At 36.8% G+C, this 15,410-nt stretch overlaps 1 protein-coding gene across 4 annotated transcripts in view; it reads right to left on the reverse strand.

The window, feature by feature from the left end:
* The window catches only part of ntmt2 (N-terminal Xaa-Pro-Lys N-methyltransferase), a 51,141-nt gene that overhangs the window by 8,937 nt on the left and 26,794 nt on the right, over nt 1–15,410 (reverse strand). For all 4 annotated transcript variants that reach the window (XM_057841141.1, XM_057841140.1, XM_057841139.1 and 1 more), the window contains 2 exons: nt 1,688–1,860; nt 345–597 (listed from right to left, as the gene is read on the reverse strand). In XM_057841141.1, coding sequence (XP_057697124.1) covers nt 345–597; nt 1,688–1,759 — 325 coding nt within the window. In that variant the 5' untranslated portion in view covers nt 1,760–1,860. The remainder of the gene's footprint in view (nt 1–344; nt 598–1,687; nt 1,861–15,410) is intronic.

The raw sequence follows: 15,410 nt of genomic DNA on the forward strand, positions 1-15,410 counted from the left end.
TTTCGATTCGTTGTTTTCGGAAACAAAAGTTGTAATTATTTCCCAAAATGCAAATTTTCGTTGGCTTTTGCTAAATTGCTTTTCTGCTTTTATCGACTTTCACTAATGTGTTTTCTGAAATGTAAATTCCTTCTTTTACACATGCCTACTCTGTGAAAATGTGGCCTCGGCTTGTGGTTACAGGGTGTTTAAATGTCCCAGTGGTTAGGTACAAATAGATGTGAAATACTCTGTATAACCTTATCCATCGTAGTGTAGGCATAACTTGAAAATGTTGTACTCTGCCCAATGACCAAGCAAGAAACGGTGCCAATCATGCACAAAGTCCTGTTAGTTTGACTTACATGCCACCCATTGAATCCAGATGACATCATACTTGTTTTTGGGAGGAGTAAACTCTTGTAGGTTATAGCAGTAGTAAGTCTCGATGCGGTCTGCATCATCACCCAAGTAATCCTCGTGTGCATGGAGGAGAAAGTGCTCCATCATGTCCACCATCTCAATTTTCTCAAACACAGGGAGAAGAACACCTTTGGTCACACGGCCAATACCGGAACCACAGTCAAGCGCACAGTGAGTGCCAGCTTTCCCAGGTGACTTGATGGAAGAAAACAACACAAAAAGAATAGTAATATATATATATATATATATATATATATATATACTATCTTGGATGAAAAATAATTTGGAAAGACATTTTTGATACACTTGTGACTTTGGTCACAAAACTAGAAATGCTGACAGTTGGAAACAACAAGGGTCCTTTAAATAACATTAGCTAATGCTTTTTTAGACAATAATGTTTAAGTAACATTACAATGATTCATATAATCCCTTTATCAGGCAGAGGTCGTTTCTATTTATTAATTCTTCTTTAAGATTGCTTTTGTTCTGTTATTTTCAGGATAAACAACAGTGTTTGTCTTTCATAATGCATTGGATAATTGCCTTTATTACATTTCTTTTACTCAATATTTATTGTTGGCTTCTAAATTCTGTTGTGCTTTTTATTGTTGGATTTTTGTTGATTTAGTTGTGTTCTTTGATAGAATTCAAAAGATGGATTTGAACGCACAGTGATCCCTTGTTTTTCACGGTTAATGGGGACCAGAACCCGCCACGATAAGAGAAAAACTACGAAGAAGCGCCCCCACCCCCCCAAAAAAATAAAATATATATTTTTTGTTTTTCTTTGTGTGGTCAATGTATTTATTCAAATTTAGCATCGGAAAGAGAGACATATAAGACATATTTTTTCACTTTTCCCCCCAAAATATAATTTAAAAAAAACAAACTTATGTATATGTATATTGTGATAAATGGTTTTTAAGTAAAGTAAAAAGTAAAAGAAAGTTAAGTAAAAAGAGAAAATCGACTTTCTTCTTCAGTAACTAACCCCTAACACGGATGAGAAACACTTAAACAGGAGGTCATTATAATCCGGATCCAGTCAGATCTGCCAGCAAATCAGAGCGAAACCTTTTCCGATATTTGAATTGAATCAAATCAGCCTAATATCAATGAGTATCAAGTTGTCTGAAGAGCCAAAACGCCTGAAATAGGAAATTCTTCAAAAGTCAAATTAGGAAATATTTTACTCAATATTTAAGCATGGATCACTGACCATAAATTGGTTGTCAAACTACTGTAACTAATTCAGTGGCAATATTTTTTTCGTCACACTTACCACAAACCTCTTTAAAAACTGGCGAGAAGCTTCTAGATCCACATTAGATACCTCCACATAGTCTCCCATCATTCCGTCTTCAGAGGCTGGCACATCCTCGTAGAACTGTTGAGCTCTGTAGTAAAACTGTTTCTCTCCGTTGATGTACTCACTTGTGACAGGAAACAGTTTTACTGTTGGGGAAAATAAATGCATGGCATTACATCACTTTGCACATGAAGGAGCAAAAATTTGTTGAGCTTTCATATGAATACGATGGCACTTCTAAAGATTTCTGGCACGGTCATCTCCAGCAGGTATGGTCAATTTCCATTTCTTTGCCCACTTAAATGCCGTTTTTACATTCATGGAATGGTTTTCATTATGCTTCTCTGCAAATCAAATGCTTAGCAAAATGAACATTGCACATAATGAACTGTGCTTTCATAGCTGTCAATTTGTAGTTTGCCCATAATTTGTACGTGATTTTCAATCTTTTTAACAAATTCTGCGTACAGTAAAGAAGTATACGGGAAAACATGAACGTTTAAAAATATATATACATAATACCATCTGTCCAAGGACATTGGCAACTTCAATAGTTTATTCTCCGAGGCATGGCCGTATTACGGACTGGGCCAGCGGGGCCGGTGCCCAGGGGCCCAAGGGTCCAGGGGGGGAAATGGCAGTGTGTGATTTGGGACAGTACTAACCTGTCAAATTGCATACTGTGCGACTCAAGTGCACTGCTTTAAAGTGCACTGCTTTACAGTACACTGCTTTGCAGTGCACCGACAAAGTACTTGATTTGGGGCACATGGTTAATTTACATGCACAACTGCACATACTTGCAGCAGAACGATCAAAGCACTATGCACGATACTGGTTGTGTTGCCAAAAACAAATCACCAAAAGTGGCTCTCTGAAATGTCGCTAGATTACATCACAACGTTACTATGATGTCATAACGTCACGGTCGACTCACTGATCTCAAGAAAATGTGTCGACAAACCCAAAGGGTACAGTTTCAAGATCGGGGCTAATGTGCGGTGCTGCTTAACCATGAAATAAGCTTTTGGGGGCAGTGCAGATCTGAAGTTACATTGAAAAACAATGATCTTGACACTCGAGAGAAAGAGTTTGTTTTTTTGTTAAGTCGCCAGATTCACTTTAAAAGTCGCTAAGTTGCTAGATGAGGTTTTAGTCACCTGAGATGGCCAGAAGTCGCTAAATCTAGTTACTAAGTCCCTAAATTGGCAAGACTGGATACTGGCGGTATGATGTAGGGGGCAGTCATTCTTATATTAAAACTAGGGCTGTCAAAATTATCGCATTAACGGGCGGTAATTATTTTTTAAAATTAATCACGTTAAAATATTTGACGCAATTAACGCACACGGCCCGCTCAGAATAAAATGACAGAAGTGTAATGTCCGCTTGTTACTTGTTTTTTGTTATTTGGAGTCCTCTGCTGGCGCTTGGGTCCAAATGATTTTATGGGTTTGGGGAGTGAGCATGGTGTGACATGAACAATGGTGAGCTACTAGTTTATTTTTTTTAATTGAAAATTTTACAAATTTTAATAAAACGAAAACATTAAGAGGGGTTTTAATATAAAATTTCTATAACTTGTACTAACATTTATCCTTTAAGAACTACAAGTCTTTCTATTCATGGATCGCTTTAAGAGAATGTTAATAATGTTAATGCCATCTTGTTGATTTATGGTTATAATACACAAATACAGTACTTATGTACCGTATGTTGAATGTATATATCCGTCTTGTGTCTTATCTTTTCATTCCAAGAATAATTTACAGAAAAATATGGCATATTTTATAGATGGTTTGAATTGCGATTAATTGTGATTAATTACCATTAATTAATTTTTAAGCTGTAATTAACTCGATTAAAAATTTTAATCGTTTGACAGCCCTAGTTTTAATATAAAATTTCTCTAACTTGTACTAACATTTTTCTTTTAAGAACTACAAGTCTTTCTATGCATGGATCGCTTTAACAGAATGTTAATAATGTTAATGCCATCTTGTTGATTGTTATAATAAACATATACAGTCCTTATGTACCGTATGTTGAATGTATATATCCATCTTGTGTCTTATCTTTCCATTCCAACAATAATTTACAGAAAAATATGGCATATTTTAGGATGGTTTGAATTGCGATTAATTACGATTAATTAATTTTTAAGCTGTAATTAACTCGATTAAAAATTTTAATCGTTTGACAGCCCTAATCAAAACCTTTCCTAGACTATAAGCTTTAACATCCAACACCCTATTAAAAAGCTAATTGACATTTAAATTATATAATATTGTACTGTAGTTGCGCCAGATATTATTGAAGCGATATTCTGTCATGACAGATCTCAGCTACACTCAAGTTTAACCAGTTTGCATTTTTTATTGCAATGGTTTTCCTTATTCAGATGTGTTTCAAGACTACAGTTACAGTTAGACTTCACTTTGATGGTTAATGCAGTTATTGCAGTTTTGTTGTTTAATCACAATAGATTGGTTTACTTACATTTCAAAAACCAGAAGCCATTCATTTACGAATGTGATTGCACTTTAGTTTATATATTTAAATGTTCAGATATTAAGATTTGACTGAGGCAAAATAACATGCTTTTTCTTTCAAATATATTGTTATAATCATTTGTTTCGGATGTACTGTAGTTATTTTCTGTATAAAAATAAATTTGGTGTTCAAAAAGTCTTTTTTCAAACTTGAGTCTACTGTCTTGAAAAAGAGGGGGTCGTCTTATAATCAGGGCCGTCTTATATTCGGGCCAATACGGTATATACTATTATATATAATAGTGTACCTTAAGACTGAAAGCAATTGTAAGGGCTACTGTATTTTCAGTGAACAAATTTGGAAGTCGAGGTAGAATTCCAATATCGATTTTGCTGTGGACTGAATGAGGGGGCAGAGACCTGAACTCTCTCCATATACTGTATATAGCCCCTGCTTCACTACTCCTCACAACCTGGACTTTTCAGCTTGACAACTTGCTTTGTATTCAACCTGTGCAAAATAACTTGTTCAGCAGTTCAACATTCAACAGCCTTTTTAAAGGCTTATATTAATTATATTATATTGTATTGTATTAGTAGAAACAACACTGCACCTTCAAAGGCTCAAGCATTTCCAACCGCCTTTTTTAAGGCTTGTTGCCTTGTATTGTAAAATCGGTTGAATTCACTCTCCCTCCTTGCAATAGAATCAGAGTTTGTTCGACAGCTCCACTCTGATGAGTTAGTGGACGACTTTGCAAGAAGGAAGAGCAGAAAAACTTTTGTAGGATCCGTAGGTACGGTAGGTTGGCGGGGGTGGGGCCTTGCAAACTCCTGGCCCTGGGGCCCAGACCCCCCATAATCCGGCCCTGCTCCGAGGGCATGAACAGGACTCTTGTAAGCCGTAGCCAACACCAACAGAATGGAACAAAACAACAGCCTTGTCCTCCTGCCAACTCGCCCACCCTTCCATCTCTCTCTCTCGTCACATGATGCTTTTCGGGACACCATTTAAAACGATTACTACCTCTGTTTTCGGTGGATAACCACTATTGGCAGTAAAATAAAATCTTGACCTGAGAGATTATGCTTTGCGCATGCATTAATTTATTTATTCTGTTCCTTTCCAAAAGCACATCAAAATTGCAGCAAGTCATTTTTTGCACAAAGCATTTTATTCAATAAAGAAACTTTTGTGAAAAAGACAACAAAAAAAACTATATGCAAGGGATGTTGTAGTAAAAAACAAAACACAAAACATTTTTTATGTGGTGACATATGACACTTTGCCCTTTCCCCGGGGCTAGGTGTTGGAGGTTGTTGCCGAAGCAATTTTTCCTTCTGCGCCCTCTTTCCACCCACATGAGAGAGAGCAAATTCCTTTGCAAAACCCACCAAGAAGTCCACCAGTCTCTTACCTTCCAGTGCATGCCTGATACAACACATATGCATTCAGTGCTGCCATGTCAATCATATTGTAGGACACGGTGACTAGCCATCTCTGTGCTCCTCTGTGTTTGAGAAAGCCAAAGGAGTCATGGATTTGCAGATATTCAAGATGCTAATTGCAGCTATCCAGAGTTAACCCATCTAGTAAAGTACAAACTATTGTTTTTTTATTTAATTTAGTGTCCTGGCCACAGCCCAAGTCAACCCCCCCAACCTAACAAGCTAGCACGCCGACACCTTGACGGAGGAGCACACTTGTGTCTCAACGGTGAGTATAATCAACTTAGGAGTTTCATCTGAAGTTACTGCATTTAGTTTTCACAAATAAATTGTATTAATAAAATTTCTACTCAACTAGCGTGTTAAATGCAGAATTCGTGTCGCATTTTCACTTTTTCGTCTGTTAATGTGTTTTGAGCACAATGGATGGTGTTTTGCGAAAGCCAAAAATTCACAGGCTTTCACTGAGGCGCTCCGTTACGTTATGTTCGTTACATTTAGATGGCACGAACGGTCTTCCTGTTTTTTTTGTTTTTTAATTCATCCGTTTTCTCTGAGTAACGTTATGTTTCCAGACTGTGGTTGCTGCTCACACTGACAGTTAAACAGTTACACCAAGCTTCATTTGTGAATGCTGGGTTCTGGGGGGGGGGGGGGGGGTATATCACAAAGCGAGATTAATGGGTTAGCGAGCTATGTTGAGTCCAAAGCCAGGAAATATCCACATGGAAAAAGACCAAAATACGTTTCCTTTTATAAATAATTTGCCCTATAATGTTGGATTTGCTGATAGTCTTCCTCAGGTGACAGTGAAGAAGGGAACACACCCTTATTACTGAGGACAGATTTCTCAGACTTGCATTTAAGTTAATGGTTTGTACATGCTTTTCCACTGCTGTGACATTAATAATATTTATGTCTTGTAATAATGTGACAGCAAAAAAGTTTATTGTGGACTTTCTTAAAGGGATAGTTCAGTTTCGTATATAGATTGATACATGGCATAGCATCTGTACCAGTATAAATGTCATTGGGAACACAATGGTGCAGGTAAGACACTAACTATGGATAAATACCTTGTAAAATTCAACTTAAAAAAAAAACCTTTAAGATGTCAAACAAAAATATGAGACCAATTCTAAGGTAATATGCACATCAGCAAACGACAAAAAATAAATATTAAAAGGTGCCTAGTATCTTACATATAATTGTTATTATAGGGCTGAACGCTTTATATAAAAAAAAAAAAAAAAAAAATTAAAAACTAATTGTTATGTTTTCAGTGGTATTGCAATTGCGATATTATTCGCAATGTCAGACGGAATTATATTTTGCATCATTGTTCTCATTTTCATTGAGAAATATTACCGTAATTTTCGGACTGTAAGGCGCACCTGACTATAAAACGCGCCCAACCAAATGAAATTACGTACATCCCTAAATGTCCAAATTGAGTACTGCTTGTCATTTTCCCTCCAAAATGTCATGTGACTCGTTACAGGAGCGCTGTCAGCATTGCTGCAGAGATTGAAGATGTGGGGGGTCAGCCCATCAATGCTCAGACCATATGCTGCACTCTACATCAATCTACATCAAATTGGTGTGCAGGCCTGTTACCCCAGGAGGAAGCCTCTTCTGAAGACGTTACACAAGAAAGCCCGCAAACAGTTTGCTGAAGACATGTCAACAAAGCACATGGATTACTGGAGGAGACGGGCGGAGTGCGGCGTATGGTCTGAGCACTAACAGGCTGACCCCCCACTTCTTCAATCTCTGCAGCAATGCTGACAGCACTCCTTTAACAAGTCACATGAGATTTTGGAGGGAAAATGACAAGCAGTACTCAATTTGGACATTTAGGGATGTACAGTACATATTTTCTAAGGGTTGCACTCACCTTTGTTGCCAGGGGTTTAGATATTAATGGCTATATTTTGAGTAATTTTGAGGGGAAAATAAATGAACTCTATTATATAAGCTGCACACAGACTACTTTTCATTGTGTCAAATTGTCATTTTGTCAGTTTTGTCCCATGAAAAGATATACATAAATATCTGCAGAAATGCGAGGGGTGTACTCACTTTTGTGATACACTGTACACTTTTGAAGTGTTCCAGAAACTTTTCCTCAGGCTGGGTAGTATAAAGCTCTCCCCAAAAGTCAACAGCCTAAGGGATAAGCTACTGGCTTAACAAAAGGGACCCTTGCAAAAGAAAAGGGAATTGTTAATAATTGCCAATTGTTAAAAGAGTGTTAATTTGTTGAATTTTCCTTCGTTGTTAAACTTCAATGTTGTTCAATGCTTCATTGTTAATTGTTAAAAGTGTATGTTAATATAAGGAATTTTCCTTTGTTTTTACACTTCAATGTTGTTTAATGCTTTCTTGTTAACTGTTAAAAGTGGAGTGTTAATATATTGAATTTTCAGCATTGCTAGACTTCAATGTTGTTAAATGCTCTCATGACATTATTGTCATACGTTGCAATTATGGCCTGTTACTTGGCTTGAAACATGCACAAATAAATGTTTACTGCTGTTTTATGCATTGAAATCTGTTGATGTTTTTTGATGCCACAGTCTACTTACGTAATTTTGGTCAGGTTATTGGGTGAATTAGACCCATAAAAATTATGGCAACTAAGTGACAAAAATTTGAAATTTGAATTTCAAATTTGAATTTCAACTTTGGAATTAAACAATTATTTTAGATACAGAAAAATAAAAACAGTGTAAATGTGTTCATTTAAGCAACAATGTGCTAGAATGTGAGTTGATATAATTTATTTTATTTACTTAATCCAAATCATTTTTATGCATATACAGTGCTGCTCGAAAGTTTGTGAACCCCACAGCGATGGTCAGATTTTTTGTAAAAAAAACTAAAATAACCTTATTAAATGTTAAGTTATACCCAAATCCACAATACTGACATTCCAAATAATGGACTGAAACAAAAGAAATAGTTATATTGTCATTCTTTATTTAACAAAAGTGGTTGATTTAAGAAAAACTCAGATATCACGTGTGCAAAAGTATGTGAACCCCTTCAGTTAATAGGATATCGCGCCTCCTTTTGCAGAGATTACCTCAACCAAACGGTTTCTGTAGTGACTAATCAGCCTCTCACATCTACTTTGGGGGATTTTTGCCCATTCTTCCTTGCAGAACGCAGTCAGTTGAGAGAGGTTTGATGGGCGTCTGGCATGAACTGCTCGCTTCAGGTCCCGCCACAGCATTTCAATGGGATTTAGGTCAGGACTTTGACTGGGCCAGTCCAGAACACGAATCTTCTTCTTTTTCAGCCATTCCTTGGTTGTATTGCTGGAATGCTTTGGATCATTATCATGTTGCATGATCCACCTTCTGCCAAGCTTTAACTTCAAAACAGATGGCGTCAGGTTATGTTCTAGGATTTGACAATATTCCTCAGAATTCATGATTCCCTGGACTATGTGGAGTTGTCCAGGTCCTGAGGATGAAAAGCAAGCCCAGATCTTGACATTCCCACCTCCATGCTTCACTGTTGGGAGAAGGTTCTTTTGGTGGTATGCAGTGTTGACTTTTCGCCAGACATGGCGGTTTTGGTTGTGACCAAACAGTTCAATTTTGCACCTACATCAGTTGATGAAAACTCTTTTTAATTTAGTCTCGACAACACAACTGTTAAAAAAACAAAAACAAAAAAACTACTGAATTGATTGATTAGGAAATCAGGTTGAAATAATAGAAAATTCCAAAATGTTGAGGGGGTTCACAAACTTTTGAGCAGCACTGTATTTAGCCAATGTGAATCAATTTTACCCATGTAATTAACAACAATAACTTAAAACCAACTTGATTATCAATAAATATGAATCAGTTTCCTCCAGATATTTAGTAAATGTAAATTATTTTTGCTCTGATTCGTAGTTCACATAAATCAGCTTTCCTTGTGAAATTGAGTAAGAACAACTCATCATGTGTTGTCTATTACTACATTCAACACATTTCAGCTATTGCCTCTATAACATTTACTTAATTTTTTTTGGTTTAAATGAAGTTAATGTATTCAACACTTTTTAATCAAAATTGTAGCGCTTAAAATCTGTTCAATTATATTGAGTGTCACTTTGTTGCCACAATTTTTTTGAGTAACCATGGGTCAAATTTTTTAGCGAGTGAAAACGATACTATAGTAAACATTTGTTGTGTGTGTTCGTACAGTATTTTAAACATAAAAATGACCACATTTCTAATAGCAAAATTAAACCACAAAATTTCATACAAATGTATGTTTTATTTTTTATGAAAAAAAAAAAAAAAAAAAAAAAGCTTACTAAATGAGTGTCATTTTGTTGGATGGGATTGATAATAAAATAAAGCTCCAGTGACAGACAACAATAAAGTGCAGTAATTACTGTATTTCCTGGTGTTTTGAACATGAGGTAAGTGATTTAAGTGCAAACTTTCAATGTAAACATCTTACAAACAAAAAATATTAATTATATGCAGCAGCTCTAGAAAAAAAAGAATTAAACCTGCTAGTGTTATCATCATAAATAAATTATGCTTTACCACTGGTATAATTGGGGGTTATAAAAACATGGCATTTTAGACAGACAGGTCAATAATCATTTCTTTAACCTTATACACAGCAAAGTCATTCACTTATGCCTGTGCTTCCACATTTTTTATTCCTCATCACTGTCCATATCTATTTTGAAAGGCAGATTTTTCTTGAGGAAGATCAACTGATTCACATGTTCAGGTTTAAGGAGACTGCGTTTTGTGGAAACAATGTGTCCATTGTTTTAGTATGGTGCTTCGTTGCCACTACTAGTTTAGTTTTGGGCTGTGAAGAAAACGCTACAGAGCGTGTGTTACAGTGGTTTTGTTAGCTCTCGCGTTGTTATGACATGCCGTTGACGATCACGTAATGACGGCGACTACTAGCGGTTCTGCTGAAATGCATGATGGGAAGTTGAGGCAACCACGAATGTGAGTGGTGCTTGTCCATATTATATCATGTGTGCGGTCATACTCTAAGTGCGCTGTGTGGAGTATGACAAGCGCAGCATGTGAAGTAAAAGCCAAATTATTATCACATTGAGCAATGCATTGTACTCGGCTAGCAGCCGATTCTTGTTCTCGCGATAGCCGAATCTTATGTCTACTATCGGTTCTTTGAATATTTAATTACTGTCAAATGGTAACTTTACTATCGATACGGTCGTATCTCTCACCTGTAAAACCGGATATCCGGTCGTATCGGTTTATCGTTCTCAAGCTTACAAATAATTGACAAACTGTGTGGAATTTGTTGAAATCAACTCCACCGACTAATTAAACCCCCGCTGCCTCGAAGATTAAGCCTAATGTCAAACATTCCGAACGTCCACTTTAAAATAAAGACCTAGCCGTTAAAATATTGTAAAGCAATAAAACAAACAACAAAAATGAATAAAATCCTACAAAGTATTTCATAATGGGTCAAAATTATTTTTCATACAGATCATATGACTAGCACCTTAGAGACGGTGTAGGTACACGATCCGCTCGGGGTGCACAATCTGCTCGGGGGGCCTGCACCTGCTGATGGCGTCACAACAACGCTCGAGTAGCATTCGGGGAATGTGGGAAGTTGGACTTTTCCAACCTCCGACCAGGAAAAATATAATTGGAACGCCACTCGAACTAGGAGATCCTAGTCGCGAGACAGGGGAAAAAAGTAACACTTCACGAGTTGCTTTAATCTGACGTTACTCGACAAAATGGCGCTCAAGACAACATATTGATGACACAATAATGAAGTTAAATTAAGTTTGTTTGAGGCGCCTTGTATTTTTTCCTCATGCAATAAATTAGCTTAATAAATTGATATTTTTTATATTGCCTTTCAGCAAGGATGTAATTTAAGAAGGCAGTTAGAACGTGTGCAATTTATCTCAACCGTAACTTTGCCTCGACTTTTCGATCGCTTATGAGAAGGCAGGTTTGCTGGAGGTCAAAATGTCTTTAAAGAGCCAAAATAAGAAACAACTAATTGTCGCTATCAACCATCTTTGTTGTTTACATTCGCTTGTAATGCTTTGGGGTCGCAACTGGGACCATCTGAGTGAGATAAGTGCGACTTCACACGTTCCTCAAATGCAGCAAAAGTGTTCGGGTTGGTTTTTCTATTGTGTCAATATTGGACCATTTATTTGAAGAAAATTTTCATCATTTAAAAAAAGGAACATACAACGTCAGTACTGATGTCAAAAGCAAACAAGCAATAAATAAATAAATAAATAAATAAAATAAAAAATCATAAAAAATTAAAAGGGTAAAGTCTGAAGCTGGGAATAATAGATAATAATAATAGAGATGGACAGTGATGTTCCCTGATTTGTAATGTCTGAGAGACAGCTTTTTTTTTTTTTTTTTAACTTTCACATTTAATTGTTAATAATAATCTCTGTGTGTGATATCATCAATCGCTATAGATAGGCAATTTTAAACCGGCACTTTTAAGTGAATGTATTACTACAACTTTCAAGAACTGTCACACTTTTAAGCATTTTACAGGAAAGCAATGCTCTGGGCGTGCATTTCGATTCTTCGGCCAATCATATCGCGGGAACAACAAAACGTCACTGTCAAGCGCAGGCCCCCGAGCAGATTATGCACCCCAAGCGGACCGTGCACCTACAACAGTCCTTTGCTTTGCTTAGCCAAAACTACATTTAGGCAGGCAAGATGGATACTATATTTAGAATTTCTTTATACCTAAGCTTTCAAAAGGTTTAACAACAACTGAGCTTGAGCTGAAGATTGAACACGAACAGTGTCAAGATATATATTGTAAGTTCATTTTATTGCTGACCCTGCGTTACGGGGTCATCTGCATGTTTTGCCCCACCCTCCCATAAAAGTCAAACTGTGCCTATGCCTACCACAGTTGCACACCTGAAAAAACCTGAGAGACCACCTGAGAAAATCAAAGTCAATATTTTGTACAGTAGCCTTTGTTTACAATTACAGAGGCCAAACGTTTCCTGTATCTTGACCACGTTTGCACAGACTGCAGCAGGGATTTTGCACCACTGCTCCACACAGATCTCTAGATCAATCAGGTTTCTGGACTGTCACCGAGAAACATGGGGTGGACAGGTGTTTATATGCAGCTAACCGCCTCAAACAGGTCAAAAAGTCACACTCAAAAAGTCCACCAGTGGAGTGCAGGTGGACTTTTTAAAGGCTATTCACAGGTCTTTGAGGCTCATAATTCTAGCTAATAGACAGGTGTTAAATACTTATTGCAGCAGTATGATACAAATAAATTGTTAAAAAAAATCATACACTGTGATTTCTGGATTTTTTTTTTTTATTGTCTCTCACAGTGGAAAAGCACCTACCATGAAAATTTCAAACCCGCACATCATTTCTAAGTGGGAGAACTTCCAAAATCGCAGGGTGTTCAAATACTTATTTTCATCACTGTATCAAGTACATTTCAATCTGCTGCATAAAAAAATATTTGAATTATTTTCAAATTGACTCCTGGCCTGAATCCGTGACTGTGAGTCAGACCTGGCGCACTGAACCTCGTGCTGTTCATGTTCTGTTCCTCTTGCGCTCTTACTGACAGTGAAAGGTGTGGGAAGGGGGCTGCTTACTGTATTAGCGGCTAGTAGAGGTGTGCATCGGCACTGCCCTCGTGATTCGATTTGATTACGACTCGGAGGGTCACGATTCGATTCGATTCAGAGGGTCACGATTCGGTTCGATTCGGCAATGCATCGCGAGGCCTTAAAGCCTGGGATGCATTAAAATTCGAAAGCAAAGCATATTTTTCGTGAATCACGAGGCAACACAAGCGTTTAGACATTAAACAACTTTTTATTGGCTCTTGTGTCACTCCTGGTTGAAGTCAAATGAAAATACTTTCAGATATACTGTGTATGTATATATATATATATATATATATATAACAGATTACAGCATTTAATTAGTGCTTTGAATGAGACCAGCGCTTTTTTTTTTTTTTTTTTTTTTTTACACACACACAGTAGCAGCCTTTCACACAGTGCAACATCTAAACTCCTGTGCAAAATCAGTAATAACAGTCACTGTATTTTAGTCACAACGACCCATCATATTGTAGTGCAGCAGCATCTTTATCGCAATATCAATCCAGGGATCAGTTCAATTGCAAACAAAACATCAACTAAATCTGCCTTTTATTCCTCTTGTGCTTATCTCCATTGCTGATTTCAATGATTATTAGTAGTAGTAGTTTTTGCTTTATTTCTATTTTTGTTTTATTTTTATTTATTTATTTTTATTCTGTGATTAAATGCGATTTTTTGTCTTGGTTTTTACGTTGTGTTGATTTAAATGTGATTTTTATGGTTTTCATGTGATGTAAAGCACTTTGAATTGCCTTGTGTTGAATTGTGCTATTGCCTTGCAATGTAGAACAAAAGTAAAATGTAGGCCTAGCCCACTATATACTGTATGTGCAATCAACTTAGAAATGCAATCAGTAACTACCGCATAACAATAAAAAATAATGAATTAAAATGAAGTGTAGCAGCATTTTAGCAGCCATAACAATCTGTTTCAATATGAGGAAATATCAGTTTTTTGCAATCGAGAGAGCATAGAGATAGTAGAGGTTAGATCGGGCCAAAAAAATCCAGCCCGACCCTACACGGCCCGCTGGTATTGAAGCACGAGTGACGCGAAAAAAAAAAAAACGCAGCAGCAGCAATTTATTTTCATTTGTGTTGCCTTTGTGTGCATAAAAAAGTGTCTTTCGTAAAGAATTCTCAGTTGGCAGAAAAAAACGCAAGTTTTCTTAATGTTTAAATAGTCTACATATTTTTATGATCATTACAAAAGCATTTACACAATGAAATAACGCTGGTAAATATATTAAAAAAAAAAAAAAAAAACATGCGATTTTGCAGACACAGAGGAGAAGATTCAAAAGGATCACATTTGTGTTGCCTTTGTGTGCATAAAGTGTCTTTCGTAAAGAATTCTCAGTTGGCAGAAAAAAACCGCAAATTTTCTTAATGTTTAAATAGTCTACATATTTTTATGATCATTATAAAAGCATTTACACAACGAAATAACGCTGGGAAAGTTTAAAAAAAAAAAAAATGCGATTTTGCAGACACAAAGATTCAAAAGGATCACATTTATGTTGTCTTTGTGTGCATAAATAAAAGTGTCTTTCGTAACAAATCGCAAGCGCCACAGCGGAGGAGAAGAAGAAAAAGCGGAAGGCGCCACTGCGTTCATGTGAGTGCACAATACAGAGAGCCTGCTCTCTGTTTTATCCCTTTTTTTAATTAATTAATTTATTTTTTATAATTTATTAGTCCGGCGCGGCAGCCCGACCCAACCGACCCGAACATGAATGCTTAACATTTTGGGCCCGACCCGACCCGTTCGGGTTCGGGCACAAGATCTAACCTCTAAGCGATAGGACATAACATAACAATGGCTGAGGTGGAGAAAGAGGGAGCGAGAAAGATTATTGATGCACTTAAGACATTGAAAGCAGACATCTGGAGACATTTTGGCTTCTACTAGGTTGGTGGGAAACTTGACCAGAGGTATGCAGTGTGTAAAAAATGAAACATGAGAATAATAATACAAATGGGGAAACCAAATCCGGTGCATCACCGGAATTGCGCAGGGAAGATTTTTGAACGTACTTACATATTTTAAAATGCGCTGAATCGATTCGGCTTGTTGCCCGAATCGAATCGTCCATGCCCC

This window comes from Corythoichthys intestinalis, chromosome 7 (genome assembly GCF_030265065.1).
Source record: "Corythoichthys intestinalis isolate RoL2023-P3 chromosome 7, ASM3026506v1, whole genome shotgun sequence".
In the NCBI taxonomy this organism is placed as follows: domain Eukaryota; kingdom Metazoa; phylum Chordata; class Actinopteri; order Syngnathiformes; family Syngnathidae; genus Corythoichthys; species Corythoichthys intestinalis.